Source organism: Palaemon carinicauda, chromosome 3 (genome assembly GCF_036898095.1).
Source record: "Palaemon carinicauda isolate YSFRI2023 chromosome 3, ASM3689809v2, whole genome shotgun sequence".
In the NCBI taxonomy this organism is placed as follows: domain Eukaryota; kingdom Metazoa; phylum Arthropoda; class Malacostraca; order Decapoda; family Palaemonidae; genus Palaemon; species Palaemon carinicauda.
In genome coordinates this window covers 129,414,521-129,440,596 of record NC_090727.1, presented here as the reverse complement: position 1 = coordinate 129,440,596, position 26,076 = coordinate 129,414,521, and the positions used below count along the sequence as shown (strand labels likewise).

General features: G+C 40.0%; 1 protein-coding gene across 4 annotated transcripts in view; it reads left to right on the top strand.

Moving 5' to 3' along the window:
* The window catches only part of Dsor1 (mitogen-activated protein kinase kinase 1), a 32,431-nt gene extending 12,245 nt beyond the window's left edge, over positions 1-20,186 (top strand). Inside the window, exons 2-10 of one of the 4 annotated variants that reach the window (XM_068370613.1) lie at positions 5,281-5,425; positions 8,205-8,369; positions 11,472-11,584; positions 12,394-12,505; positions 12,805-12,981; positions 13,476-13,662; positions 13,838-14,010; positions 15,203-15,330; positions 15,725-20,186. In XM_068370613.1, the coding sequence (XP_068226714.1) occupies positions 5,281-5,425; positions 8,205-8,369; positions 11,472-11,584; positions 12,394-12,505; positions 12,805-12,981; positions 13,476-13,662; positions 13,838-14,010; positions 15,203-15,322 (1,192 nt within the window). In that variant the 3' untranslated portion in view covers positions 15,323-15,330; positions 15,725-20,186. Of the gene's footprint in view, positions 1-5,256; positions 5,426-8,204; positions 8,370-11,471; positions 11,585-12,393; positions 12,506-12,804; positions 12,982-13,475; positions 13,663-13,837; positions 14,011-15,202; positions 15,331-15,724 lie in introns of all 4 variants that reach the window. The other 3 variants (XM_068370612.1, XM_068370615.1, XM_068370614.1) reach the window with 3 other exon arrangements.
* Positions 20,187-26,076: the final 5,890 nt, after the last annotated feature.

The following is a 26,076-nucleotide window of genomic DNA, read 5'->3' as shown; positions in this document are numbered from 1 at the left end:
TCTGCTTACCTTACAGCATGCTCTACATACAGCATGCTCTGCATACAGCATGCTCTGCATACCTTACCGCATGCTTCTCAGTCACACATCTTTGGTTGTTGCCAACTCACTAGACTGTCAAGCAGTTTCATAACGTTGCCTTCTAGTCTGCTGCTTTTGCACCAGTGAAACCCTCACTGAGAGAACTTAGCTTTTCTCGGATATGGTCCCTGTAGATGAGAAAGTGCTTTTCTCCCTCCTTCTGATATTCCCTTGAGGACTCTGTCATTTGGAGAGGAGCCTTTAGCTGCTTAGCCTCCTATGGACTTTTATTTAAGCATAACATGCTTCCAGGGAAGGTAATGGTTCCACTTCAGTCGCTAACCCCGTCTGTTACCACACCTGCTCCCATAGACCTTGAGCTGTGTTGCAAGACATGCAGTCCAAGCTTAGTCCTTGTTAGAGGATTTTTTGTTTACGGAGTCAGTGTGTCACTGGGAAGACGTTCAACAACCAGCAGAAGTGACTTGTTGTGACGCAGTGCGGCAACCTCAGCAACCCGATAAGGAGTTGTCTGTACGACCCAGACAGTCTAGACAGCTTCGGGTTGTCACTGTACTTCCTCGCTTCCCCATGGTTGACAGTTCACAGACTGTGCAGCAGTACCATGATCTTGTGTCCGGCTCCGTCAGACGACTGGCTTTTAAGAGCTCCCACAAGTCGTCGCTGTCTGGAGATTCTCAGATGGACTATGGATCTGACCAAGGAACTGGGCCTCCTGGTCAATTTTGAGGAGTCCCAGCTCGTCCCATCCCAGACCATTGTCTACCTGGGTATGGATCTTCAGAGTCGAGCTTTTCGGGCTTTTCCGTCGGCCCCAAGGATCTTCCAAGCCCTAGAATGCATCCAGAGCATGCTGAGAAGGAACCGATGCTCAGTCAGGTAGTGGATGAGTCTAACAGGGACACTTTCATCGCTGGCCCTGTTCATCGTGTTAGGGAGACTCCACCTCCGCCCCCTTCAGTATCATCTAGCTGCTCACTGGATAAAGGACAGGACGCTAGAGACGGTCTCAGTTCCTGTTTCCGAAGAGAGGAGGTCTACTCTCGCGTGGTGTAAGAACAGCTTTCTTCTCAAGGAAGTCTACCTTTGGCTGTTCAGAAACCCGACCGCCGTCTCCTCTCGGACGCATCAGACACGGGCTGGGGTGCGACTTTGGACGGACAGGAATGCTCGGGAACATGGAATCAGGAGCAAAGGACACTTCACATCAATTGCAAGGAGTTGTTGGCGGTTCTTCTGGCCTTGATAAACTTCAAGTCCCTCCAGCTTAACAAGGTGGTGGAGGTGGACTCTGACAACACCACAGCCCTGGCTTACATCTCCAAGCAGGGAGGGACTCTTTCGTGGAAGTTGTTCTAGATCGCAAGGGACCTCCTCATCTGGTCAAAAGATCGAAAGCTCACGCTGGTAACGAGGTTCATTCAGGGCGGTATGAATGTCATGGCAGATCGCCTCAGCCGGAAGGGTCAGGTCATCCCCACAGAGTGGACCCTTCACAAGAATGTTTGCAGCAGACTTTGGGCCCTGTGGGGTCAGCCAACCATAGATCTGTTCGCTACCTCGATAACCTAGAGACTCCTGTTGTATTGTTCTCCGATTCCAGACCCAGCAGCAGTTCACGTGGATGCTTTTCTGCTGGATTGGTCCCATCTCGACCTGTATGCATTCCCGCCGTTCAAGATTGTCAACAGGGTACTTCAGAAGTTCTCCTCTCGCAAAGGGACACGGCTGACGTTGGTTGGCTCCGCTCTGGCCCGCGAGAGAATGGTTCATAGAGGTACTGCAATGGCTGGTCGACATTCCCAGGACTCTTCCTCTAGGAGTGAACCTTCTACGTCAACCTCACGTAAAGAAGGTACACCCAAACCTCCACGCTCTTCGTCTGACTGCCTTCAGACTTTCGAAAGACTCTCAAGAGCTAGGGGCTTTTCGAAGGAGGCAGCCAGAGCGATTGCCAGAGCAAGGAGAACATCCACTCTCAGAGTCTATCAGTCTCAAGGGGAAGTCTTCCGAAGCTGGTACAAGACCAATGCAGTTTCCTCAACCAGTACCACTGTAACCCAGATTGCTGACTTCCTGTTACATCTAAGGAAAGTAAGATCCCTTTCAGCTCCTACGATCAAGGGTTACAGAAGTATGTTGGCAGCGGTTTTCCGCCACAGAGGCTTGGATCTTTCCACCAACAAAGATCTACAGGACCTCTCTAGGTCTTTTGAGACCTCAAAGGAACGTCGGTTGTCCACTCCAGGCTGGAATCTAGACGTGGTCCTAAGGTTCCTTATGTCATCAAGATTTGAACCTCTCCAATCAGCCTCTTTTTAGGACCTCACATTAAAAACTCTTTTCCTCGTGTGCTTGACAACAGCTAAAAGAGTAAGTGAGATCCACGCCTTCAGCAGGATCATAGTTTTCACATCTGAAACGGCTACATGTTCCTTGCAGCTCGGTTTTTGCTAAACGAGCTTCCTTCACGTCCTTGGCCTAAGTCGTTCGAGATCCCAAGCCTGTCCAACTTGGTGGGGAATGAACTGAAGAGAGTACTTTGCCCAGTTAGAGCTCTTAGGTACTATCTAAAAAGGTCTTAACCTTTACGAGGACAATCAGAAGCCTTATGGTGTGCTATCAAGAAGCCTTCTTTTCCAAGGTCTAAGAACTCAGTTTCTTACTATTCAGGCTTCTGATTAGGGAAGCACATTCTCATCTGAAGGAAGAAGACCTTGCTTTGCTGAAGGTAAGGACACATGAAGTGAGAGCTGTGGCTACTTCAGTGGCCTTCAAACAGAACCGTTCTCTGCAGAGTGTTATGGATGCAACCTATTGGAGAAGCAAGTCAGTGTTCGCATCATTCTATCTCAAAGATGTCCAGTCTCTTTACGAGTACTGCTACACCCTGGGACCATTCGTAGCAACGAATGCAGTAGTAGGCGGGGGCTCAGCCACTACATTCCCATAATCCCATAACCTTTTAACCTTTCTCTTGAATACTTTTTATGGGTTGTACGGTCGGCTAAGAAGCCTTCCACATCCTTGTTGATTTGGCGGGTGGTCAATTCTTTCTTGAGAAGCGCCGAGGTTAAAGGTTGTGATGAGGTCCTTTAGTATGGGTTGCAGCCCTTGATACTTCAGCACCTTAGAGTTGTTCAGCCTCCTAAGAGGAACGCTGCGCTCAGTAAGGAAGACGAACTTATTTAAGGCAGAGTAATGGCTCAAGTCGACTTCCTTACCAGGTACTTATAATTTCATTGTTATTTTGAATAACTGATAATATGAAATACGGGATACTTAGCTTCTTGATATACATGTACACTGGTTTTCACCCACCTCCCTGGGTGTGAATCAGGTACATGATTATCAGGTAAGATTAATATTGAAAAATGTTATTTTCATTAGTAAAATAAATTTTTGAATATACTTACCCGATAATCATGATTTAATTGACCCACCCTTCCTCCCCATAGAACCAGTGGACCGAGGAAAAATTGAGGTGGTGTCAACAAGAAGTACTGCAGTACCTGGCCACAGGTGGCGCTTGTGAGTACACCCCCCTCTTGTATAGCGATCGCTGGCGTATCCCTTCCGTAGAATTCTGTCGGGCAACGGAGTTGACAGCTACATGATTATCGGGTAAGTATATTCAAAAATTTATTTTACTAATGAAAATAACATATTTCTGGCCTTTCAAGTGCTGACTTTTGGCTTTCAAAATTTTAAATCAAACTTCTGCTCCTTCGTTTTTCCATCTCAATCTGACGTATTTCTTCCCGGGATGACGATGGCTTATCTTTAATGGTGTTAAGTACTTGATAAGGAAGCTATTGTGTAATATCTGGCTGAGCTACAGGGATCGTATACTTCTCCCATGTGAAATTAAAACAATGCTGTGTAGTATTTATGCACATTTTTTGTGTAAGGAAATATAACTAAAAAAGGGATTTTGACGAAGGAAAAATCTATTTCTGGGCGAGGAACCTGTGTCGCTCCATGAAATGCTCCTTAAAGCACCATTTCAAAGGTATAAATACTGCTAAATATACCAGAGAAAAAAAAAATTGCACGGAATGCTAGGAATATATCCAGCTCGCTCACCCCTAAAGGGTGTCGGTATTAAAACTGGGACGAGTGATACCACTACCAGAGATCCCTTTCCAATTAGACTTCTCCCTCCTCAAAATCCCCCGTTACTACGAGGTGTCGTTCACTACAGCTACTGCCTCCCCCACCACCCCCACCGCCACCACCACCACTACCTAACTTACAGTGCAGTAATGTACTACATCACTCAAAAAACTACCGAGTCATGATATATTTCCCAAATATCTAATGTGTACTTACGTTTGCTCTGCATTAGATTACTGTATATTCAATGCTTTGTTATAAGTGCCTCTGAGGAGTTGAAGGACCGATTACATTATTTAAGTGTCTTATATTTGGCGCTTAGTACATACATACATACATACATACATACATATACCAAGGCATTTCCCCCAGTTTTGGGGGGTAGCCGACATCAAACAAAAGAAACAAAAGTGCGGGGAGCAGTCACTCTCCCCCCGGGTCCATCTCTTTGATGATGTCTCACAGGATTGTAAATACAGGAGAGGGGGTTCCCAGCCCCCTCGTCCCGTCCTTTTTAGTCGCCTCTTACGTCACACAGGGATACTTTGGCGCTATTCTAATTGTTTTTATGCCCCCGCGAATTTCTAAAGTTATTTTCTAAGTAAAATTTTGGAATCACGAGTTCTTGCTTCTATCTTATAAGACAGAAAAAGACTCGTGTAATGATATTATCTGACTTGATTTACATTTAGAAAAAAGATGTCCTTCCTTTTTAGTTAAACTAACACTTCCTTTTTAGTTAAACTAACAGAGTATCTACTGTCAACTTAGTATATAGGGATATTACTGTACAGGTACTGTACAGTACTTACTTGTATAACCGGTATTAGTACTGAAGCACATTACTGAAATTTTTGTTGTTAATGGAAATTGGGATAAACATTGGCTTGAGTGTCTCGCTACAGGATTTTATTTTTATACTAATGAATTGGCTACTTTGTGTACTGGGAAAAGTATTTGGAAATTAATTACCATGAATTGTTTTTGTCTTGCTATGGCTTGAGAAAAAAAAAATTCTTTGATATCTATTGTCTGTTTTATATCTGTGATTCAATTTTTTTGCCCCCTTGCTAGACGCCTTTTCTCTCTTCTCATTAGGTCCGCCTTGGTTTCACCCCACAGGACGCCCCAGAGAAAAGCCAGCACCGGAGCCTCGGGTAGTTTTGGAGCCGTCTCACTAGAATCCCTTCTGAAGTGCATCGAAGAGCTAGACATGGACGACACGCAACGGAGGCGACTCGAGATATTTCTCGTCCAAAAGCAAAAGGTTGGTCTCGAGTCTTTGCTCTATTTCCGGACGTGTTTGAATGGATATCTGGATTCTTGGGGGATTCTGAGAGATCTGAATTGGAATGAAAGTTACGTCTGGGGAGAATACAGTAATGCAATATGATGATAATAATCTTTTTTGTCTGTTGATATTTATGAATTCAGTAGATTTCTTACATACGAGGAGACTCGTACGCAGATAACGCAGTCGCCTAGATTATAATGTGGCTTCTTAGTATATAAGTATGAAATCATAATAGCTGTAGTCAAAATTGTGTAGCTTGACAGTGGTAGCCCCGCCCACTGCTATATCACGGCCGTCACTTGAAGCTTATTGGTTAGCAATGGTTTTGTAAAGTGGAGTAGTTTTCAATTCCTTTCAGTTTCATTCATTTAGCAAGGGTGGCTTTTCCAAGTAGAATTGAAGATTTTGATTATTCAAAGTGAAAAATTCTCGAGCAATAAAATCACGTTCTCAACTAAGAATACGTAATTAAAATAAGTAAACCTGAATTACATGTCAAATCTGGCGGAATTATTCAAGGTGAATGAATGCCTGCGTTTGTTTCGGTATACTTAAGTTTTAGGTTGACGTTAATTACTGGAGGATGTTGTCAAGCTAGTTCATTATTCTCACTTAAAGCACAAAGACTATCTTTGAGCAATGCAGACTGGTATTGTAATTGTACAGTACAGTATTCATAAAATCTTTTGTTATCGTTTATTCACCTCTATTTGATGACAAGGAACAGAGTTGATTTGAAAAGTCTGCGTATAATTAATGCTCTTAAATGTATCAAATGTTAAGTTTCTTGGCAGAGGCCATAGGAGGCTTTCAAGGTTTAAAGCCTACTTAGAGCAGCAAGAGACAAGGTAATGTTATAGATACGAAACATAAATGCATATGATTGGTGTTCAAGACCATAATCACTCGTTAGGACCAAGGAGGGTCTGGAAATGGGTACTGATGAGTCGAAAGGTAGCACTATAGGCCCTTGCTCATAGGGACAATGAGATTATGAACGCTAGCGGAAACGTTTGTGAGCTGCGAGCTGGTTTTGAACTTCCTACCAATTTATCATAAGTCTGTTTTGTTATCCTTTAGGCTGTCACAACCCTAAATGTCTTTTATTTTAAAGTATAATTGAAATATGATTTTTTCATTTGATATACAGGGCTATGATTAATTAATTTCCCTCGCAACTGATTTGTATAAGTCACCATTTAATTTAAAGTTATTTCTTTAGAAGGAACAGTTATGAAGGTCTTGTCATATTAAAGAGAGTGGTGTTTTTGTATAGGGATGCTCGTAAATAAAACGTTTAATCCTATTAATCTGAGATAAAACCTTCATCAATATAGGGAGGAAAATCTGTTTAATTATCCACAGAGTGAACATGCCTCAGTAGTGTATTCCATATCATTTAGACAAATTAAGTGTGACATCTTTCCCTTTTCCAGAGCTAACCAATTGCAAGCTTCTAAGAGGGGGAAGCTCGCGTGCAGTGGTCGGGGCTGCTGCTACAAAGCTGGGTGTATTTGAACTTAGAGTCCATGTACACGTCTAGAAAAGTTAATCTGCTTTGCCTTTTTTCCTGATGAAAAATAAATAGATTTTAGAAACAGGTTCAATACAGCAGTGGTAATCAATGTTCTCCACCGACTAGGTTTAGTCACATGGACGACTCTTCTTGGGTTATAATTAGCCCGACTTGTGTTAACTACAAACACTGCTTCCTGGAGGCATATGGAGTTTTGCTCTTCGATTTAATTTGTCAGTGATGAATTACTCTTAATATTTAAGCCCACCGTACTTTAAGAATTTTTGGGGGGAGGGAATCAATTTCAAACTTCAAGATTAAAAAGGAAAGGAGGGTGATCAGAATATGAAAGGTACAGTGTACATTATTTAATTTCCAAAATGAAATTCATGAAGAAAAGCAGTAAGATTCAAAGCTGTCAAATGGATGTATGCTGCTGGGTTTTGTGAGTTGGTGTGCTGAAATGTAACTTTAGTCTTATATTTCTTTTTAAAGAACAATATCATATAAGGAAGTATTAGAACATCTTGTGGCCCATTTACGTGCAATTTAAAATAGGACTTAGAGTAATAGATGGTAGATGAAGTTAGAGTAATAGATGTTAGATGAAGTTACCAAAAATTGGGGTATTTTAAGATTTTGCTTTCCTTGTGAAGGCATTAAATCAGTTAGGCTTAGAATGACATTAGTGTATAAGAGTTAATGGACCCGTGTTGACTTCGATGGAAGCGGATGAAAATATGGTTTCGAAATAACTGAAATCTCCAGGTGGAAAAGCTATGCGAGGAAGGGCAGCAGTATTTTGTTGGATGCGGTAGAAAGAGGAGTGTTTGGGAAGCTATTAGCATTGTACAGTAACTTTGTAATGTTGATGATTCTTTTTGACGTATATAAAAGGTAAATAGTGCTGAATTAAAATGGAATACACTGTGTTTACTCGGTAAGGGTATAGCTTGTGGGGACTCCCTGTCGCCAGCGAGGGGTGTCACGGGAACTCTTGATTCCCCACCATCGATCAGGAAAAAGTGCGTCACCACCTGCGGGCTGGTTTGCCCCGTGGTGCTTTAAAGGTCACCACGGGGTCGATCGGCGCGACGGTTCTAAACGTAGATTTTTTCCTGGGGGTGCGGGCGAAGAAAATTCCCCTACGAACTACACTCTTGCCGTTTACTCAATCCATCTTGCCACCTTAAAGGACGATGGATAGCCCTTTATAGTTTTTGTAATTTACACCAGATAGGCGAGCTAAATGCCGATGACTTTGAAAAGCTGGGTGAGCTGGGAGCAGGGAATGGAGGAGTAGTCAACAAAGAGCGACATAAACCTTCGGGGCTTTCCATGGCTCGTAAGGTAAGATCCTTCGTCTCTAGTGTCGCTCTTGAGATGTCTTTTATGAGAGAGGTAAGATCTATTTCCATTTGTGGTCCTTTTATTTCTTTGTCATGATTTTTTATATTAGTGATAGCAATTTGAAGTCGCAAGAGATTCCTTTAATGTTTAGTAGCTTGAAGTGTTGCTTAATTTAAGTTACAGGTAAGTTAGATTTACCTAATTTGTTGAAGTTTGGGGCTTCAAGTTGCTGCAAATGTGCTTAGCAGAAGATGAGTTTCAAGAATCTATAGTTTTAAATGGTCATTGCTTCTCAGTTAAACATTATCAGCCTTTTATGACTTTTTCAAAGCTTCTGATATAATAATTTAAAGTTTGTGCTCTAGCGATGTGAGATAACTTCTTCAGCTTCAATATCATTCAAGATTTTGATAATAGATATAAGTAGGCAATTTCAAATGAGTTTATATGTAGGTAATACTAATGATATTATATTCTCTATGGCAGTAGATGCATAACTAATTCTGACCTTACTTTAGGTTACCTTTTAGTTTGATGTACTTAAAGTTAACCCTTTTACCCCCAGGCTGTTTGGAACTTTCCAACCCTTAACCCCCAGGGGTTATTTTTTATTCAAGAACATTTTGCAGTATATATTTTTCAAATTGCTCTAACAGCCTTAATTTTTGTCATAGAGAGGTCAGGTTGGCCTCATTCTCTTGGAAAATGCCTGAATTTTCTCAATAAATTATCAAAAAAATAAAAAAAAATTGTAAATAGCATTTTTTTTTTTGCAGGGACGTACCGGTACGTCCATGGGGGTAAAGGGATGTGTTTTGTGAAACGTACCAGTACGTCCTTTGGGGGGTAAATGGGTTAAAATATTTAATTATGTGTTCAAATGAGCTTACTATATTTGTTTTGACAAGAGGTTCTTATGCTTGATATGAAATGCACACTATACAGTATATTAAGTAATAGAAATTTGATTGCTTTATTAATTCAATTATTAGTTTGATATAAGCATATTCAAGGCTTAGTAAATGACAGACACTTTCAAAAGATCTAATTGTCATATTGACATCAAAAGGAATTAGTGGTGCATCTATAACGACTGAGAAATTGTGCCAAGTTCATGATTTAGTTTTGCCATTTTCTTGTTAAAAAATGTATTAAGTTGTGTTTAACCTTTTGTCCATTAGAGTAATTAACTTGCAGTAAGTGAGGATTAGCGCTACAACATATTCTGTTTTCTCGATGATTCCATCGACTTTGAGCTTTCTATTGCCGTAGAATACTAGCCATGTAACAGTTAGGATGAGGAGCGGATCAAAGGATGCTGTGGGAGTTGAAGGAATTAGATAGGTAGGTCTTGGATATTTGATCTTCCTTTATAGATTCTTAACCCTTTTACCCCCAAAGGACGTACTGGTACGTTTCACAAAAGCCATCCCTTTACCCCCATGGACGTACGTCCTTGCAAAAAAATGCTATAAATTTTTTTTTTTTTTCATATTTTTTATCCTTTTTTGAGAAAATTCAGGCATTTTCCAAGAGAATGAGACCAACCTGACCTCTCTATGACAAAAATTAAGGCTGTTAGAGCAATTTAAAAAAAAGAAATATACTGCAAAATGTGCTGGGGAAAAAAATAACCTCCTGGGGGTTAAGGGTTGGAAATTTCCAAATAGCCTAGGGGTAAAAGGGTTAAGGCTTGGAGGAAGGGTGGAGTCACGTGTTATCTGTATGCTTGGGGTTTACTACATATTTCTCCTCAATAGAATTTATGGTTTCTATTTAGTCAGGGAATTTGTGGATAACTTTTATTGGTCCCAATTTTTCCTCTTCAGTGAGTGGAAAAAACAATAGGTATAGAATTTCCTCCTTAGCGATGCTTCAATTAGGAAAGTACAGTTAAATCTTTATGATTATTTGCTTCATAGCACAGTTTATTGTCAGTTAACTTTAACTGTGCAATATAGATTCCTTGAGCACAAATTGTGCAAACTAAGTACTGTACTGATTTGATCTTATTTGTACAGATAGATGGTGAAAGTGTTCCAGGTTGAGCATACTGTATTTCATATTGTGGTCACTGTTGTTATAAATATATCCTTTTAATTTAGTATTTTTAACTGTTGAATCATCCAGTTAGCTTATGACAGGAGATTTTAGTCGTAAAGTCTTTCTGCTTATAGATTTGGTCTAGTTGTTTTGCTTTGTAAAAGAGAACTTTTTGCATTTTATTAGGATTTCTTTTACTAGGCTTACTTCACTCATTAGTAATCTTACACTGTTGTGAAGGCTTTATTTATAGTATATCCTGCTATACATAATCTACATGCAAAGCCAAGGGCTATATGCTGCACATTTTACAGCCAGACATTATAATAGTTGATTTTACTTGGTTTGGGTAAGAATAAAAATCAGAATTACGCTGAGAGATGCTGAAGTTTTTCAAGTTAAAACTTCGCTTTAACCCTTTTACCCCCAAAGGACGTGCTGGTAGGTTTCACAAAAGCCATCCCGTTGCAAAAAAATACTATAAAAACTTTTTTTTCATATTTGTTATAATTTTTTTGAGAAAATTCAGACATTTTCCAAGTGAATGAGACCAACCTGACCTCTCTATGACAAAAATTAAGGCTGTTAGAGCAATTTAAAAAAAATATACTGCAAAATGTGCTGGGAAAAAAATAACCCCCTGGGGGTTAATGGTTGGAAATTTCCAAATAGCCTGGGGGTAAAAGGGTTAAGGTAAATGTTAATTGTGAAAATCAGTGAGAGCTGAAAGGGCCGTTAGTTTTAAAGGAACTTTAACCTCAGCTCGTCTTTACGATACTTGGAAATAAGGTTACTACCCAAACCACTTGAAATCCTGAGCCGTAGGTAAATGATTCATCAAATCGCAGGAAGTCAGAGCGTTAGCGAAATAGGCGGAAGATTTTCTGTAGAAGTTACTAATTCGCTCTTTCAAAGAAGACCACGGCATGAGGTTTATTGTGAATTGTTTGGAAGCTTTGTTGATGATAATAGGAGGAGCTTGAGTTTGAGTAAATAGAATCTTTAGGTTCTTTCCATTAGAGAGAAGGTGAAAAAAGGTTGGTGTTAGTTTTTTGTTCCTTCATTTTAGAAGGCCTTTTTTTTGTTGATGGAATCTTTGTTTCTCCTCAGCTTATACATTTAGAAGTGAAACCAGCCGTTAGGAATCAAATCATCCGAGAATTGAAGGTCTTACATGAGTGCAACTCTCCTTTCATCGTGGGTTTTTACGGAGCTTTTTACAGGCGAGTATCTTAGTTGTTGGCTTCTGATTTTATTATTTGTTTGTTGATATACATGTATTCATTCCTTAGAAACTGGGTTATATTTGATCTAGAATATTTATTACTATAATACTGTACAGTACTGTACGTATATTTCAAAAGTTTTTATGGTGAACAAGGTGACGTGTCTCTTTATACTTTATATATGAAAGATCTTTTTCAATGTTACTATTCTTAAGATATTTGGTTTTAATTGTTCATTACTTCTCTTGTAGCTTATTTATTTCGTTTCCTCACTGGTCTCTTTTTTTTTTTTTTTCTTTTTTTTTCCCTTGTTGGAGCCCTTGGGCTTATAGCATCCTGCTTTTCCAAAGAGGGTTTCAGCTTAGCTAATAATAATAATGATAATAAGGAGCTATGATATGCTATGCCTCACTTCAGTTGTGTAATTCTATCAGTCTGTAATTTGTTACAATATATTATAGCTAATGATTACTTAGATTTCATGAAGGCTTTCAAGTTTTGCGTAGTCTAAAGTATTATGCAAGTGTTTGTGACATAAAAACAGACAGGAAATATTCCTTATAGCTTTGAACCCTGTGGATCATCATCATTGATATGTTATCAAATTTTCCTTATGGTATTTTAGACACTTTGTATAAATCTCCAGTACTGTTGAGTTTCATCTACGTCTTTCCTCCTTGATTTCCACACCCTTACACAGGTCTGTGTCCTGTAACCTCTATATACTGTAGGGTACTGTTCTGACTAACTGTATCAAAACCCTTCGTATCACATAACCACCTAACAGAGAAACCTTTCAATTTCAGCGAGGGGGAAATCTCAATCTGTATGGAGTATATGGACGGTGGATCGCTAGATCTGTGTCTCAAGAAAGCTATTCGAATTCCAGAACCCATCCTTGGGAAAATTTGCTCTACGGTAAGGAGTGTATGCAGGGTGGTTGCTATAAATGGGGATAAGTAGTTGATGCTTTTTCCCACATTTGAGGTGAAATAACCCTCTAAAAAAAGTCAAAGTTGATGCTTTTTCCCACAGCCTGTGAGGTGAAATAACCCTCTAAAAAAAGTCAAAGTTGATGCTTTTTCCCACAGCCTGTGAGGTGAAATAACCTTGAAAAGGTCAAGTAAATATAGAAAAAATGTAGCATTTTTAGTCTTGTATATCATCAGTACCTTTCGACTTCCATTGCTGTATTGCATACCATGTCTTCCCCACAGGTTTTGAAGGGTTTAGCGTATCTGCGTGAGAAGCATCAGATCATTCACAGAGATGTGAAGCCGTCCAATATATTGGTAAATTCCCGAGGAGAAATAAAGATTTGCGACTTCGGCGTCTCAGGCCAGCTCATTGATAGCATGGCCAATACTTTCGTAGGGACAAGAAGTTACATGTCTGTGAGTAACGTTCAGGTTTATTTCCTTTGATGTGCAAACTTATGGTATTATATTCTTCCTTGTAAAGCAAAATTATCTTCAATGATTTTTTAATTAACCCTTTTACCCCCAGGCTATTTGGAAATTTCCAACCCTTAACCCCCAGGGGGTTATTTTTTTCCCAGCACATTTTGCAGTATATTTCTTTTAAATTGCTCTAACAGCCTTAATTTTCATCATAGAGAGTTCACGTTGGTGTCATTCTCTTGGAAAATGCCCGAAGTTTCTCAAAAAATTATCAAAAATATGCAAAAAAAAATATAAATAGCAGTTTATTGCAAGAACGTACCGGTACGTCCATGGGGGTAAAGGGATGAGTTTTGTGAAACGTACCAGTACGTCCTTTGGGGTAAAAGGGTTAAATTTCGAAGATATGTTCTTGTTAATGCTGCACTGTATATACAAGTGATACTTCACTAGCACATCTTAATAGGGTGATGACTTTCTCTTTGCAGCCTGAGCGTTTAAATGGGGATCACTACTCTGTGGCCAGTGACATTTGGAGCCTCGGGCTGTCTCTTGTTGAAATGGCCATTGGTATGTACCCCATTCCTCCGCCAGATCAGAGCACACTACAAAAAATTTTCGGAACCAAAGTTGAAGGTATTAGTCCGTCACCTACCTCGCGTTCCCCAAGATCTGGTGAGTTCCATAGCTCTCTATTTACATGTTTTAGAATCTAGAGTATGGGTATTTCTTCAAGGGCTATGTCCCTATCCTTCATTATTGAAAATCTATCTTATTATATACATATTGGTTTGTTTTCGTGCGTACTTTATTTCACTTAATTATTGATATAAACATTTTATTCCCACAGCTGGTTTGCCAGGTGAACCGAGACCAATGGCTATATTCGAGTTACTCGATTACATTGTAAATGAGCCCCCACCACGGTTACCGGCTAATGTGTTTTCTGCAGAATTTGTGGATTTAGTCGATCGATGTCTAAAGAAAAGTCCTAGTGAAAGAGCAGATTTAACCACTTTACAAGTAAGTTCTTTTAAGCTGTTCCTTATTCTAGCATTGTCTTTTTATCAGATAGAGTATAGTACAGAAAGACCTCGCCTTTCATACATTCGGAGATAACAAACACAAGTCCAACGGATGTAAATTTCAGATATTGTATCAGAAGTTCTTATACTGTAATAACGGCGTCAATGACCTTCGATGTCAGGATGCCAGAGAACTTCAAATCATTCATTATACAGTGATAAGATGAACAAAGGGATTTTGACGAAGGAAAAATCTATTTCTGGGCGAGGGACCTGTGTCGCCCAGTGAAATGCTCCTCATAGCACCATTTCTGAGGTATAAATAGTGCTAAAAATACCAGAGAAAAAGTTGCATGGAATGCCAGGAATAAACCCAGCTCGCTCATTCTAATAGTGTCGGTATAGTAACTGGGGCGCGTTAGAACCACTACCAGAGGTCCCTTACCAATTAGTCCTCTCCTTCCTCAATATCCCCCGATACTACGAGGTGCCGTTCTACATCCAACTACTGCCCTCTACTACGACTACCCCCCCTTAACCCCCCACCCCTACCACTACCCACGCTTCTTCCCTCATTCCTTTTCTAGCACCAGTGAGATTCCCATGCCAGGTGTTATCATTCAATACAGGAAGTAAAACCGCATTTGCAAAACCCTGATATTTATTTCATACGAAATGGCTGTTTGTTGACTTTCGTAGCTGAAAATCGTATAGTCATGTGAGTTAACCTTTTTACCCCCAAGGTAAGGTTAATTTCGAGCACATTTTGCTATATATTTTATTTAAATTGCTCTAACAGCCTTAATTTTTGTCATAAAGAGGTCAGGTTGGTCTCATTCTTTTGGAAAATGCCTGAAGTTTCTCATAAAGTTATCAAAAATATGTAAATAAAAGTGTTTTGCAAGAACGTACCGGTATGTCCTTTGGGGGCGAAAGGGTTAAGTGAAGCCTATTCTAGGCTGAAATTTAAAAAACTTGGCTTACAAACAGCTTTTTGGAACTTGTAAGTTGAGGTCCATCATATGTAATTGTATATTGCAGTATACTGTACTATACAATAATTATAGCGTTTGGTTCCTCCTCGCAATTTTATGTGCCGATGTTGAAATTTTTATTGGTAATTCCTAGCCTTATTATAAATTGAGCCTCAGTTGCATATTAAATGATTTACTTCAATGTTTTCTACGCAGAATCACGAGTGGATCAAGAGAGCGGACCAGGAGAACGTAGACATAGCTGGGTGGGTTTGCAAAACAATGGACATCACCCCTTCCACCCCCACCAAACCTTCTGCCGAGGGGAACAGTTAGACCAGTAGGTAAGTAACGGGCTGATTTAGAGCCTGCGTAGATTCATAGAAATATTTCTGTGGAGTGAACATATTTTTTTTTTTTAATATAATCCCAAAAGTATTTCCCTGCCTCCTACGAGGTAAAACAATTTTGTACATACATACATACATCCAAGGCACTTCCCCCAATTTTGGCGGGTAGCCGACATCAAACAAATGAAACAAAAAAGGGGACCTCTCCTCTCTACGTTCCTCCCAGCCTTACAAGGGAATCAACCGAGTTCGGCTGGTACTACTTTTAAATGATAAAGCTTAGACTTTTTAATTTTTTTTTTTTTAGCAATGGGAACATTGTAAAAATCAAGTTGGTTATCTTTTTCTATCTTTTGGTATGTAGTTGAAGTTTGTTTTTTTATTTCAGATGGCGAAGGTGTTCCTGTGGGTGGCTCAATGCCAAAGTTTGAAAACTCTAGAATTACGACGTGACTTGCAATGTTTGGGCCGCAGTTCAGCAGTTTATTGGTTTGGGGAAATCAGTGCCGATAAGTGCCGATGCTGACTTAACTTCTGAACGTTATTGTTGTAACTTTTTTATGATTTACCTGTCTAAAAAACTGTGTAAAGCTTAATGTGGTGAAGACCTTATTTGTACTCTTGTGTTTTGTGGAGCTCAAAAATGGTCTTTTTGTATGGTCATTGTCGTCTTAAAGGACTCTGCCAACATTTTAAAGGTGGAACTCAAATTATGTGAGGGAGGATTCCTGTCTAGTCCAGTCTCGAAGGGAGTAGAATAACTTCATGATTGCGGCCTTTAGACATCAGTTTTCCAAAGGATTATATTTAACATCCATATTTAAATACTTTTTTTTTTCTATTTATCTTGAACCAGTCCCGGTGACTTGCAGTTTCCTCCAGTGGCTTGATATGTTTCTTCCCCCAGACGGAAGAAGATGAAGAAAGATGATGTGAGATGTGATGATGATGGACTGGTGTGGAGGAAATTTTTATCCCAAATGTTTGTAGGTTTTTTTTAAAATTGTTAAAATTTTAAATCTTTTTAATACAGTCTTCTGTGGGTACATTAGATGTCCAACCAATATTTAATAGTAAAAGTTTTCTACAATGGGAAATCCTCTCATACAGTATATTATAGATTTATGTGAATGTGATTTTATGATGTGAGCGTTAGTTTTCAGTTTTTACCATTCAACTTGAAAGACGATCTAATAAGGATATAGAAATAAAAAACTCAGTGTAAGGATTTAATGTTTAACAATGTGGTGGTGCAAAATCTTAACGACCTTGCATTTTGATGGAACCATAAACGTGTTTGAAGTCTATGTTTAGTCCCTGTGAATATTTGACAGATGTTCAAAGAAATTATGAATTGGTATCCGTTTAGCTGTTGTCAAAGTTAAATTTAAGACAGATGCAAATTTCGTCATATTGAGCTTTCAATTTAGTACCTGTTTCGGGAGGAACTTAAGTGATTTCCTATTTTGAAAATGTGTAGTTTTATGAAACACGTTTATGATCATGAGATAACAGGGTTTAACCTATGGAAAGAACATTAGGTTTTGTCTGGAACTTTACACTGCAGGTAGCCGAGCCTTGGAGAGTCTTTTTCCCCTCCACAATATGTGTCAATGTGTTTGTACAGTGTGGTTTTGGATGTTGTAATCTGGGGCTTTTTTGAGGTCTCTGGGAAGGACGGCAAAAGCACAATTCCAGTTGGTTACGTTGTTGGGTTCTGATGATGCGGATTATTTTCCTCCTTGTGGGTTGAACGTGCAGTAGCACAAAATCAAACTTCCTTGCTTAGATAGTTTTATACACATTTAGCGTCGCAGTATCTTTTTAGGTATAAACTACTTAATGCCGAGAGTTGAGAGTACGTGAGGAGCAACCTTCAGAGAGCTAAAAAATTCCCAGAGTGGCATATTAATGCTGTATCAATGTTAAAGGTAGCAAAGGAATGGTACTTTTGTTGATGAGTTCAATGTTTAAATGTGGTGGTATGTCAATTGTTAGAAAAAGAAAGGAAGATAAGTTTGAAGACCTCTGAAGTGCCTGTTGAGAACTCTTTTTCGGCTGCACCCCACAGAGCAAACTACAGTAGGTGGCAGTTTCCCACGTCTAGCACAGATGCGAAAGACACTTGTTATGGCCGTGAAGGCTTTTAAAAGTGTTGGGATCAGGGTGTCAGGGTTGGGGGTATAGTTTTTTTCAATTTTTTTTTTCTCCAGGTCCAAGCGAGTCCAGACCATGATATTGATTCAGGAGAACTTTAAACCAGACCACGAGGTTGATTCAGGAGAACTTAAAATGCCTTTGAGGGAGAGATAGTCTTTCCATAGTATCCCCCCAAAAGAACTAAAACCTAAGGCGTGGAAAAGAACAAGAACAGGAGTGGCATGCTGTTGTTGGAACGTTTTAGTGGAGAAATGTACTTGATGGATTTTTCCAATTTTTTTTTAGGAGTTGATCACTGCCAAATAGTATGGTCATTGAATTTCTGGTAGAGGTGATAAAATCAAATTGAGGGAAATGAGCCTCTCTAGATTGCCTAAATAGCGAGAAGACAAGTAATGTATTTGAGATAGTGAAGTGGGCTGTTATATAAAGTGTAGTTCTTTATGAAAATCAAGTGTTTGTAACTCTGATACTCTTTTCATTGGTCATTTGTTTGACTAGAATAATAACTGTTGTAAACAAAGACTGTCACTACTTGAGACTCCTGTCAGTCTTAGAACCAGATGTGTTGACTGGCTGCGTCGAGGTGTTTCGACATCGCACCAAGTCCAGTGTTGTTCCCCTTCTCCCTCGAAATTTAGTACCGTTTGGACCTCTTGTTGCGAGTGATTGTAGGCTGTGTTTTAAAAGCATTAAATGTCTCTTTTTCTACCTGCTAGTTACTAGAAACCTTTGACATTCACAGCACAAGACTTGTAACCCAAAGCATTTGTAACGGTATAAAACTTTTCAAAGTCATCCCTTGGTATTTAGTTGTGGAAAGCGTGATCCTTTTGACAAAATGCCATTCAAGTGTGCAAAATGTGGGGGTAGGTTGAAGAGTGGCAGTGAATGCTTCACTTAGTGCTTTCCAGCATCTGTGGCTCTTCCTGTTTGATCTTCCTCCCCCCTTGTTCAGATTCATCATTTGAGAATGTCAAGGGAGTCGATACTCCTTAACGGAGGCCTTTGATTACTATCAAGTTGTAGTGATTTGAAGACGTACTGTATTGCATGTGAAACAGAGTCCACTTAACCTCATATTCATGTGCTGTATCGTATGCTAATGTTGCTGATTGAAACGTTAATAAACCAATATCACTAAAATGTTCAAGTTGCAGCTTTTTCATTCTAAGCCTTAGGAAAGTATTAATTAATTTCTGGATCTACATTTATTGCCGTATATTTGTTTCAATTTTGTTTTATTTTCTTTTTGAGTGATGCTGATAGTTTTAAATTTTGTTTTTGAAGTGGGCATGGCAACTACGCCACCGTTTTAGATGATGATGCGAAGGCATAGCTATACTTTTGCCAATCTCAGAACACAGATGGCTTGTATGTTTTATTTGCATTTATTTTAGCCATGGGGAAGTCATAACACATTGAGTTTTCCATGAGACTTTAAAGCCTTTTATTAGTTTTTCCGTTTTATCAATTGTGTTTGCACACGATTCAATTGCTATACTGACAAGGTCTTTGTTACTGTAAGCCAAATTTCTATCCATGCCCTTCTCCTTTGAATGGGCTCTTAACATGGAAGTGTTTATACATTTCAAGTAGCCTTGTGGATATATGGCCTTATACTGAACAGGCATAACAATTTTGCCAAAATCCCCAATGATTGAATGTACTAAACCTCCAGTTTCAACTTGATTTAGGCTTTCCATTTCCTTCCATTTTGACCAACTATTGATATCCAATATGTATGTCTTTCTAGTTCCCGAGAATGACCCGCGACGGTCGTCTTGAAAGTCACAATTTCTGCTTGCTGTGTCTTCGTTGTTTATATGGACAATTCCTAAACAGATTGACTGCCATTACAATACTCGTAGAGAACCCTGCTTATTCAAGATGTCTCGGTTGATGTTCGAAAGCAAATTTGGGGGAGTGATGGAGATAATGGGGGTGGGGTCGGTGTATGGGTGGCAATGACGGATTAGCCGGAGAAGAGGGAAAGTCACAATGTAATACGTGTACAGGTGATTTTATACACGTGGGGAGTCGAGAGCATGCAGGGTTAAATATAGTGTTCGAGCATTTGTGGTGTTCAATATCTAGTTAGTAAAGTAAAAGGATGGAGCTTCAATCTAAGCTCCGCGTGTGTGTTTTGTCTGTGGAAGATGATCTGCCGTTTAGACAATTGTAAACCGGGGATCTGTGTAAGCCTGTTTTAACTGTGTTGGGCAGTGCTGTTGTATTTGATACTGCCTTTTCTTGTAAACCCCCACCCCCCCACCTTATCCCTCCAAGTTTGGCTTGCAAGTGCCAGTTTTGTTAATTTGATCTGTGTATTTACACGTTGTAAATTTATTGCATTTATGTACTGTTTTATATATGGTTATCAGATGCAGTTATTTATAAACGAAGCCTTGGAGTATTGATGAGCGATGTCTTTCCAATATCATTTTTTATTATTTTTAGGAAACGTAATTGCCGAGTGTTCAGAGCATTTGGTAATTTTGTTTCTGGGGACAATTTTTTATTGCTAATTTTCATAGGTATATTTTTCAAATGGCCCAATTTTTTAATATTTTTTTTTTTTTTGTGGCCCAAATTAGTCTTATACCTTTCCAGTAAGTTTTGGCTGAGGCTTGTTGCTGAGACTCTTAAGTCACTTATAAAAATCATTATTAAATATTTTATAATAATCACTGTGCCTTTTTTTCCGTTACCTTAGAAAGTGATGTGATTTTTAGCCGTGTTGGCCATTGCCGAGGCCAGGAGTCTATTCAGTGCCGATATGTAATTAAGATATTGTAGTTGCATTATGAGGTATGAGTTTAAAGGGACAGCAAGAAGGAACAGGTGAAGTTGAAGAGCTTTGTCTTGATTAAAGGAAAGTGGAGTCCTCGGTATGTTTCTTTTGCGACTAGTTTCGTAGTACATACAGCAGCCTTGAATAACATCAGAAGATTGGTAAAAAATAATGGAACTTTCATAATTTTTCGTAATTTACTGACAAAGGAGTATTCAAACAAATTCTTTGTAAAAATAATTTCTTATTTTAAGAATACAAATATCACAGCAAAGTACAATTAAATCACAGTTCAGTTACATTTTATGCTAATCAATATTTTCAACATGCTGTACTATCCACAGTTCAAACAAGTACCGAGATTCATGGCTGATAAGAGATCAGGGACAGCTGGCATCAAAGCAAATTACTGTACAGTGAAGTATAACGATGTTTACTGCCATTGCTGTAAACCGCAGGTCTGACGACTGCTGTCAACACTGTAAGCTGTACACTAACGAATATATTTGATCGTAACCATACTGAATACTGTATTCTGGGCTCGTGACAAACCTGGAACAATGGTTCCTAAACCTTATTTGGCACATACGGTCTGTTACCCTTTTCAACTGATTACCAGTGAAATTGACTGCAAAAAGGGATCCTCTTTATTCCAAGAATTTCGGAATACTGTAACATTTTGAAGCTTAATGGATCAACTTACGACTTTGCCTGTAATGATCGACAAACATCCGTTGGGTAAAGCTAAGCCTAATATTGCTCTACCAATTCCTTTCACATCTTGAATTCAGAAATACAAATCTTTAACTAGTTGAAACTGACGACTGACAACACGCAGCTGAACACTGTCTTTTAGCATTCAGGTTTTTCATCCCAGCTAGTATCGACGAATGACGCAGTGATAAATGGTGACCTTTGAAGTTACAGCTTCGATAAGGCAGCCCCATGATACATGGTGGTCATAGCATTACTGCCACAATTGATGGAGACCTACGGATTGAAAGGAAAAGATGGATAATTATTTCATAGATGAAGCATATAGTTAGTTTTTGGCGAGAATTCTGGTTGCAATGTCTAGAAATGAAGTTTCCACATTCCCCAATACATGTACAGTTTTTGATGATTATTTCAGAATTCATACATAGTACAATATCCTGCCCAATGTGGTTATAATTTTTTGGTTCCCCAAATTCCACTTTTTCTTTAATCCCCCCATTATCCACACTACCTGGACGGTAATTTCCCTAAGATTAGGAGCCACTGATCTGAAGGATAGAAAGTTTACCAGAATATTTAGTAGGGTATAAAATATTCCATTAAAATATTTATCATATAAGAACCCATTAACAAACAATGCAAACAGCAAAAAAATAAATGGAAATAAGAATATCGGTACCTAAGTGTTCCAATGAAAAAAAATTTTAAGGCAAATTTTTTCAATTACAGTATTAGAACCATCTCCATTTGCCTTTTCCCATCATAGAATGGGGTCTCCTCAAAATCACATAGAATCTTGGAGAGACAAGTTTATCCATAAGGCACTTTCCTTCAGTGAAGAGTTAAATTACAGTAGAAAATTACAAAGCTACAAGTCAGAATAATTTAGTATAAGGCACTTTCCTTCAGTGAAGAGTTAAATTACAGTAGAAAATTACAAAGCTACAAGTCAGAATAATTTAGTATAGAGACTTAAGTTTTTTATTACCAAAGGCATTAACCAGACTACAGTTGGGAATCAACAACACCATACTTACAATACAGTATTTGTAGTCCTTCACATTTCTTATCTATGTTGTTAAGCTCCTTTCCACCTTGATGAGGGCAAGTGGATGCAGCTGGGATCAGTTGCAGAGAGGTAAGACATCTTGAGCCCTGACCATACGTTCGAGCATGCCCGACAGGCAAACAGTGATACCGGACCACAATAGTTAGTAAGAATGAGGGTTAATGACGTCTAAAGCGTGAAAACCACAGACGGATCTGGCATCATGCAGTGTTGTCAGATCCCTGCCTTTAGTTTTCCCGCTTCTGACGTTATCAACCCTCTTTTTCAATATTAAACTTACCCGATAATCATGTAGCTGTCAACTCCGTTGCCCGACAGAATTCTATGGAGGGATACGCCAGCTATCACAATACTAGAAGGGGGTGTATTTACCAGCGCCACCTGTGGCCAGGTACTCAAGTACTTCTTGTTGACACCTCCTCAATTATTCCTCTGTCGTGCTTCCGGCAAGACGTTCTGGGATACGCTTATGTTCTTGGAGTATTTTCACGACTTTGGTGAAGTATTTCTCTTTGATTTCGGCTGTCGCTTTACTGGAAACTTCTATATTAGCTTAGTTAGCTTTTGGAATTAATTTGATTAATTATGGTGACGAAGAGAGTATGAACTCTCGTTCACCTTTCAATGGCCGACCCTTCCCTTAGACGGAAGTGTTGGTGTCTAAGAGAGTATAGACTCTCTTTCTTAATTTTGCTTAACAAAAGTTATAGATTTATTTTATATCTCTCCGCCTCTTATAGGCCTCTTCGATTAACTTCCTTTTATTATAAACTTATTAAAATTAATTTTTATTTGTTTATATTCGACCTTCCTAATAGTAGGCGGTCTATTCTTGGTACCGAAGTTAATTAACATTGAGCCCGTCATTTCGGTTTTACCTGTTAACATATTATGCTATTTCCGCCACAGAGTTTGAAAGAATTTCTTTGATAGTCTCATACTGTTTTCAAAGTTGAACTAACGTTTGTTTGTCTCTGCAGTTGTTGACGTTCAGAACGTTCAACTTGCACTCTATCGTTACGATAGAGATAGAATGTTCACGGTTTCACGTTGCAGTAAGAGTAACCGTGTCTAGCGTTTTGTTCATTCTTTCTTAACTTAATGGTTTTGATCCTAATAAAGGAACTTTTCATTTTGGGAAATATTTCAGTTTTTTCCTTTAACAATAATATGTTTTTACGATATATATGATTGGGCTCTTCTCTCAGGTTCTAAGTCAAGAGAGAGAGAGAGAGAGAGAGAGATAGAGACGGAGGGAGAAAGAGGATAAACGTTTCATTCAAGCCTGCCAGGCGTACGAGTAACGTGTTTATCGTTTTTGCTCTTCTCCCTAGTCTCTTTAGGGGAAGAAGGTAAACGTTTCTAGAGTGATCTAGTGTTTAGTCTCTTTCCAGCCACTGAATTATTTATCTTTCATTAGATTTTTCTGTTACATTGTAATTCTGTTTTCGCAATTACTAACTTTTGAGAAAGGATAGAATTGCGTGTTTCAGGTACAAACCACTTAAAGTTTCGAGTTCAGTGAAATAAGTGCAAACAGAAAATCAAAGTGATAAGTGATTAGCGCAAAGTTCAGTGTTGTGCGTGAGGGTACTTCTGTGCGCGCCAGTCGTCCTCCCAGTCCGGGACCTCTTGCAAGCTCCCAAGCCCAGGGGAGAAGCAATGTCGAAGGGCAGAAGGGTTCACCAGGCCTTGATCGGCGCACAGAAGTATCCTCGGTGGTTGTGGGCGTGTCTTACCGAGACCGTCACTCCCACCCGCAGACGATTGAGCCCTTATTTTGCTCGTCTGCAGAAGAAATTTAGGGGAGAAAACGCTGGTCTCAGGTCTCAAGACCTCTTAAACGTTAAGTCCAGACCTATGCCAGACGTACGAAGTTAGAGTTCAACAACCCGGATGCAGTCCTTGGGTTAGCTCTGACTCTCCTCAGTCATTAGTTGTTATGCACTCCGCCTAAGAGGAGTAAGGTTCTGCCACAACAGAGCTCGACTGTTAAGGCTTTACCTCAGCCTACTGTAGTTTCTGCCGACCCCAAGTGGACTCTACTACAGTCCATGCAAGCACAGCTTTCGGACTTGATGCGTGAGTGTCGGGCTGAGAGTGTTGCGCCTCCGCCTCCGCCTACACTCCCTACGCTCGCTCCGCCTGATCGCAGTACCACCTGCCAGGCGTACGATGTTGTGGACTCTACTACAGTCCATGCAAGCACAGCTTTCGGACTTGTTGCGTGAGTGTCGGGCTGAGAGTGTTGCGCCTCCGCCTACACTCCCTCCGCCTATGCTCGCTCCGCCTGATCGCAGTACCACCTGCCAGGCGTACGATGTTGAGCCACGTGCTGAGTTTGCTGTTCCCAGTGGTGTTCAGCCTCCGCCTTCCTTAAGGCAACCTTTACAATGGGATCAGGAGGATTATACCTCTCTTCCTCCGCCTCCACTTGCTGCTCCACCAGTGATGCAACAATCGGTTGAGGTACAACAACCTCTCCCGTCCATGAGTCAGTCTCCTCAGCTCTCGCTGCAGCGAGCTCAACCCTCCACAAGGCAAGCTCCACAACACCTTAGCCTTGCGCCTCAGGAGCCTCAGCTTGCGAGACATTTACCTTGTTCTGCGCAGCCTCTTCCTCATCGCGCTCCGCTCACACCACAGGAACTGGAACTTGCTACTCCGCTTCCGCCAACCGCTCAGCAAGCGCAACCCTTGGGTTCAACCACTCATGCTAGGAGTCAGCCTCCTCCACCCATGCGCCTTCCTTCTGCTTGTCTTTTATTCAGCCTTTGCAGACTGAGCCTCAGGTGTTCCCTCAACAGAGTCTTGAAGAGGAAACCACAACTATTGTTGTTCCAACTCGTTCTGACTCTGCTGTTCAGCATACCTTACCTCCATTTTCAAACCATATGATAATGGAGGTTATTTGTATTACTTATAAAAATATATTTGTATTCCTTGCAATATATTTTTAACAAGATCGCAAATATGGAAAAAATCTGAATCATGAGTTATGAATGTAAGGTATAATATTATGTTGATATTATAACCCCATGCAAGCATGCATAAAGCACTCTAGCACTGGTCATGGAATTTCTGAGAAATGTTAAACGCCATGCACACGCTCTGCTTTCCTTACAGCAGGCTCTGCTTACAGCAGGCTCTGCTTACTACATGCTCTGCATACAGCATGCTCTGCATACAGCATGCTCTGCATACAACATGCTCTGCATACAGCATGCTCTGCATTCAGCATGCTCTGCATCCAACATGCTCTGCATTCAGCATGCTCTGCATTCAGCATGCTCTGCATTCAGCATGCTCTGCATACAACATGCTCTTCATACAGCATGCTCTGCATACAGCATACTCTGCATACAACATGCTCTGCATACCTTACCGCATGCTTCTCAGTCACACATCTTTGGTTGTTGCCAACTCACTAGACTGTCAAGCAGTTTCATAACGTTGCCTTCTAGTCTGCTGCTTTTGCACCAGTGAACCCTCACTGAGAGAACTTTGCTTTTCTAGGATATGGTCCCTGTAGATGAGAAAGTTCTTTTCTCCCTCCTTCTGATATTCCCTTGAGGACTCTGTCATTTGGAGGGAGCCTTTAGCTGCATAACCTCTTATGGACTTTTATTTAAGCATAACATGCTTCCAGGGAAGGTAATGGTTCCACTTCAGTCGCTAATCCCGTCTGTTACCACACCTGCTCCCATAGACCTTGAGCTGTGTTGCATGACATGCAGTCCAAGCTTAGTCCTTGTTAGAGGATTTTTTTGTTTACGGAGTCAATGTGTCACGGGGAGACGTTCAACAACCAACAGAAGTGACTTGTTGTGACGCAGTGCGGCAACCTCAGCAACCCGATAAGGAGTTGTCTGTACGACCCAGACAGTCTAGACAGATTCGGGTTGTCACTGTACTTCCTCGCTTGCCCATGATTGACGGTTCACAGACTGTGCAGCAGTATCATGATCTTGTGTCCGGCTACGTCAGACGACTGGCTTTT